Consider the following 6,000-nt stretch of genomic DNA (forward strand, 5'->3'; position numbering starts at 1 on the left):
TGTTGACGAAATGGTAAGAAAATGTGTTGTTTTTGTTGGGTGTCTTCTGTGCAGAGGCGAGCTGCAGAGAACCTGAGGATAAACCATCAGTACCAGGCAAGCCCCGCCTCTCTCTCTCTGTATATGTGTGTGAGTGTGTGTGTGTGTGTGTGTGTGTGTGTGTGTGTGTGTGTGTGTGTGTGTGTGTGTGTGTGTGTGTGTGTGTGTGTGTGTTAGAGACAAAGCATTTCTATATTTGTTCATTTCCATCTGCTGATAGAAGACATTACCAGTGAGTCATGGAGGAGTCGTTAGGGCGTGTATTTCGTGTCCTACTATTTGTGCGCCTCAGCAGGGGACGGGGGCGGGCGGGTGGGGGCGGCAGCGAAGTGCGCTTCATTTTTTCGGGAGTCGCCGCCCGCCACTCGTTTCCCGCTTAACGGGCCGTGACTCCTCCCCCGTGGAAGGTGTGCTGATGGATGAACTGTGCGCAGGAGGTGCTGAGGAACCTGGTGAAGCGCTACGTGGCCGCCATGATCAGAGACGCCAAGACGGAGGAAGGCTTGACTGAAGACAACTTCAAGGTAGACGAGGACATGAAGGAAAACATCATTTTATATACTCTGATTTACTTATATGACCCAATGCAAACAACCTTCCCTAGTGATGGGCCATACAACAAAAAAATCCAACCACAGAAAGATCACATTCATTATGTTGAGATCAAGTGGGCAATGTGAGTAATTCAGGTCAATGACCTTTAATCACATCCACTTATATGACACAATGCAAACAACCTTCCCTAGTCATGGGACTTAAAAAAATAAAAAAATAAAATCCAACCAGTTTAATATGGACTATTGCCCGCAGAAAGATCACATTCATTTTGTTGAGAACAAGTGAGCAATGTGAGTAATTCAGGTCAATTACCTCTGATCATACTCTGAATGTATTTATGTGCAGCATTACTGATATGACCCAATGCAAACAACCTTCCCTAGTCATGGACCATAAGAAAAAACAATCCAACCAGTTTAATTTGGAGTTTTGCCCGCAGAAAGATCACATTCATTTGGTTGAGATGAAGTGGGCAATGTGAGTAATTCAGATCAATGACCTTTAATCACATTCACTTATATGACCCAATGCAAAGAACCTTCCCTAGTCATGGGCCATAAAAAAAACAAACAATCCAACCAGTTTAATATGGAATATTGCCCGCAGAAAGGTCGGTTCCATTTTGTTGAGATCAAGTGGACAATGTGGGTAATTCAGGTCAATGAACTTTAATCGCACTCTGATTGTGAGGATGAACAGCATTAACTTATATGACCCAATGCAAACAACTTTCCCTAGTCATAGGCCAAAAAACCCAAACAATCCAACCAGTATAATATGGAATATTGCCGCAGAAAGATCGGTTCCATTTTGTTTGGATCAAGTGGGCAATGACCTTTAATCGCATTCACTTATACGACCCAATGCAAACAACTTTCCCTAGTCATGGGCCAAAAAACCCCCAAAAAACAATCCAACCAGTTTAATATGGAATATTGGCCGCAGAAAGATCGCGTTCATTATGTTGAGATCAAGTGGGCAATGTGAGTAATTCAGGTAAATAACCTTTAATCACACTCTGATTGTGATGATGGACAGCATTTTTCTATATGACCCAATGCAAACAACCTTCCCTAGTCATGGGCCATAAAAAAAAAACAATCCAACCAGTTTAATATGGAATATTGCTTGAGAAAGATCACATTCATTTTGTTGAGATGAAGTGGGCAATGTGAGTAATTCAGGTCAATTACCTTTAATCGCATTCACTTATATGACCCAATGCAAACAACCTTCCCTAGTCATGGGCCATAAAAAAAACCCAAACAATCCAACCAGTTTAATATGGAATATTGCCCGCAGAAAGGTCGGTTCCATTTTGTTGAGATCAAGTGGACAATGTGGGTAATTCAGTTCAATGAGCTTTAATCACACTCTGATTGTGAGGATGGACAGCATTAACTTATATGACCCAATGCAAACAACTTTCCCTAGTCATAGGCCAAAAAACCCAAACAATCCAACCAGTATAATATGGAATTTTGCCGCAGAAAGATCGGTTCCATTTTGTTTGGATCAAGTGGGCAATGACCTTTAATCGCATTCACTTATACGACCCAATGCAAACAACTTTCCCTAATCATGGGCCAAAAAACCCCAAAAAACAATCCAACCAGTTTAATATGGAATATTGGCCGCAGAAAGATTGCGTTCATTCTGTTGAGATCAAGTGGGCAATGTGAGTAATTCAGGTAAATAACCTTTAATCACACTCTGATTGTGATGATGGACAGCATTTCCTTATATGACCCAATGCAAACAACCTTCCCTAGTCATGGGCCATAAAAAAAAACAATCCAACCAGTTTAATATGGAATATTGCCCGCAGAAAGATCGGTTCCATTTGGTTGAGATGAAGTGGGCAATGTGAGTAATTCAGGTTAATGACCTTTAATAGCATTCACTTATATGACGCAATGCAAACAACCTTCCCTAGTCATGGGCCATAAAAAAAAACAATCCAACCAGTTTAATATGGAATATTGCCCGCAGAAAAAACACATTAATTTTGTTGAGATGAAGTGGGCAATGTGAGTAATTCAGGTCAATGACCTTTAATAGCATTCACTTATATGACCCAATGCAAACAACCTTCCCTAGTCATGGGCCATAAAAAACAACAACAATCCAACCAGTTTAATATGGAATATTGCCCGCAGAAAGGTCGGTTCCATTTTGTTGAGATCAAGTGGACAATGTGGGTAATTCAGGTCAATGACCTTTAATCGCACTCCGATTGTGAGGATGGACAGCATTAACTTATATGACCCAATGCAAACAACTTTCCCTAGTCATGGGCCAAAAAACCCCAAAAAACAATCCAACCAGTTTAATATGGAATATTGGCCGCAGAAAGATCGCGTTCATTCTGTTGAGATCAAGTGGGTAATGTGAGTAATTCAGGTAAATAACCTTTAATCACACTGTGATTGTGATGATGGACAGCATTTCCTTATATGACCCAATGCAAACAACCTTCCCTAGTCATGGGACATAAAAAGAAAACAATCCAACCAGTTTAATATGGAATATTGCCCGCAAAAAGATCACATTAATTTTGTTGAGATCAAGTGGGCAATGTGAGTAATTCAGGTCAATGACCTTTAATCGCATTTACTTAAATGACCCAATGCAAACAACCTTCCCTAGTCATGGGCCTTAAAAAAATTGTTTTAAAATCCAACCAGTTTAATATGAAATATATTACCCGCAGAAAGATTGCATTGATTTGGTTGAGATGAAGTGGGCAATGTGAGTAATTCAGGTCAATGAGCTTTAATCGCATTCACTTATATGACCCAATGCAAACAACCTTCCCTAGTCATGGACCATTAAAAAAAACAATCCAACCAGTTTAATATGGAATATTGCCCGCAGAAAGATCAAATTCATTATGTTGAGATCAAGTGGGCAATGTGAGTAATTCAGGTTAATGACCTTTAATAGCATTCACTTATACGACCCAATGCAAACAACCTTCCCTAGTCATGGGCCTTAAAAAAAAAATTAAAATCCAACCAGTTTAATATGGAATATTGCCCGCAGAAAGATTGCATTCATTATGTTGAGATGAAGTGGGCAATGTGAGTAATTCAGGTCAATGATTAAAAATTATTATTAAATTAAACAATGGATGTCCGCTAACTTTTTGCAACTCAACGCTAAGAAAACGGAAATGCTGATTATCGGTCCTGCTAGACACCAACATCTATTTAATAATACCACCTTAACATTTGACAACCAAACAATTAAACAAGGAGACTCGGTAAAGAATCTGGGTATTATCTTCGACCCAACTCTCTCGTTTGAGTCACACATTAAGAGTGTTACTAAAACGGCCTTCTTTCATCTCCGTAATATCGCTAAAATTCGTTCCATCTTGTCCACTAGCGACGCTGAGATCATTATTCATGCGTTCGTTACGTCTCGTCTCGATTACTGTAACGTATTATTTTCGGGCCTCCCTATGTCTAGCATTAAAAGATTACAGTTGGTACAAAATGCGGCTGCAAGGCTTTTGACAAAAACAAGAAAGTTTGATCATATTACGCCTATACTGTATATACCTTTATATACATATATATACATACCTATACTGGCTCACTTGCACTGGCTTCCTGTGCACTTAAGATGCGACTTTAAGGTTTTACTACTTACGTATAAAATATTACACGGTTTAGCTCCAGCCTATCTCGCCGATTGTATTGTACCATATGTCCCGACAAGAAATCTGCCTTCAAAGAACTCCGGCTTATTAGTGATTCCCAGAGCCAAAAAAAAGTCTGCGGGCTATAGAGCGTTTTCTATTGGGGCTCCAGTACTCTGGAATGCCCTCCCGGTAACAGTTAGAGATGCTACCTCAGTAGAAGCATTTAAGTCCCATCTTAAAACTCATTTGTATAATCTAGCCTTTAAATAGACCCCCCCTTTTTTAGACCAGTTGATCTGCCGTTTCTTTTCTTCTCTCCTCTTCTCCCCTGTCCCTTGCGAGGGGGAGTTGCATAGGTCCGGTGGCCATGGATGAAGTGCTGGCTGTCCAGAGCCGGGACCCCGGGTGGACCACTAGCCTGTGCATCGGTTGGGGACATCTCTGCGCTGCTGACCCGTCTCCGCTCGGGATGGTTTCCTGTTGGCCCCGCTGTGGACTGGACTCCCGCTGATGTGTTGGATCCACTGTGGACTGGACTTTCACAATGTTATGTCAGACCCACTCGACATCCGTTGCTTTCGGTCTCCCCTAGAGGGGGGGGGGTTACCCACATATGCGGTCCTCTCCAAGGTTTCTCATAGTCATTCACCGACGTCCCACTGGGGTGAGTTTTTCCTTGCCCGTATGTGGGCTCTGTACCGAGGATGTCGTTGTGGCTTGTACAGCCCTTTGAGACACTTGTGATTTAGGGCTATATAAATAAACATTGATTGATTGATTGATTGAATGAGCTTTAATCGCATTCACTTATATGACCCAATGCAAACAACCTTCCCTAGTCATGGACCATTAAAAAAAACAATCCAACCAGTTTAATATGGAATATTGCCCGCAGAAAGATCACATTCATTATGTTGAGATCAAGTGGGCAATGTGAGTAATTCAGGTTAATGACCTTTAATAGCTTGTCAGGTACAAAACTTTACCTTACTAGCCTATATAAATCAACTATTTATAAAGACCTTTAATAGCATTCACTTATACGACCCAATGCAAACAACCTTCCCTAGTCATGGGCCATAAAAAAATAAAAATAAAATCCAACCAGTTTAATATGGAATATTGCCCGCAGAAAGATCGGTTCCATTTTGTTGAGATCAAGTGGGCAATGTGAGTAATTCAGGTCAATGACCTTTAATAGCATTCACTTATACGACGCAATGCAAACAACCTTCCCTAGTCATGGGCCATTAAAAAAAATAAAAAAATCCAACCAGTTTAATATGGAATATTGCCCGCAGAAAGATCGGTTCCATTTTGTTGAGATCAAGTGGGCAATGTGAGTAATTCAGGTCAATGAGCTTTGATCGCATTCACTTATATGACCCAATGCAAACAACCTTCCCTAGTCATGGACCATTAAAAAAACAATCCAACCAGTTTAATATGGAATATTGCCCGCAGAAAGATCACATTCATTATGTTGAGATCAAGTGGGCAATGTGAGTAATTCAGGTCAATGACCTTTAATCGCATTCACTTATATGACCCAATGCAAACAACCTTCCCTAGTCATGGGCCTTAAAAAAATTGTTTTAAAATCCAACCAGTTTAATATGGAATATTGCTTGAGAAAGATCACATTATTTTGTTGAGATGAAGTGGGCAATGTGAGTAATTCAGGTCAATGACCTTTAATCACATTCACTTATATGACGCAATGCAAACAACCTTCCCTAGTCATGGACCATACA

At 40.5% G+C, this 6,000-nt stretch overlaps 1 protein-coding gene across 1 annotated transcript in view; it reads left to right on the forward strand.

Moving 5' to 3' along the window:
* LOC133649509 (short transient receptor potential channel 4-like) overlaps positions 1–6,000 on the forward strand; it is a 49,240-nt gene that overhangs the window by 41,725 nt on the left and 1,515 nt on the right. The window contains exons 11-12 of the mRNA XM_062046099.1: positions 55–96; positions 474–563. Coding sequence (XP_061902083.1) covers positions 55–96; positions 474–563 — 132 coding nt within the window. The remainder of the gene's footprint in view (positions 1–54; positions 97–473; positions 564–6,000) is intronic.

The sequence above is a fragment of the Entelurus aequoreus genome, linkage group LG05, assembly GCF_033978785.1.
Source record: "Entelurus aequoreus isolate RoL-2023_Sb linkage group LG05, RoL_Eaeq_v1.1, whole genome shotgun sequence".
Lineage (NCBI taxonomy): Eukaryota > Metazoa > Chordata > Actinopteri > Syngnathiformes > Syngnathidae > Entelurus > Entelurus aequoreus.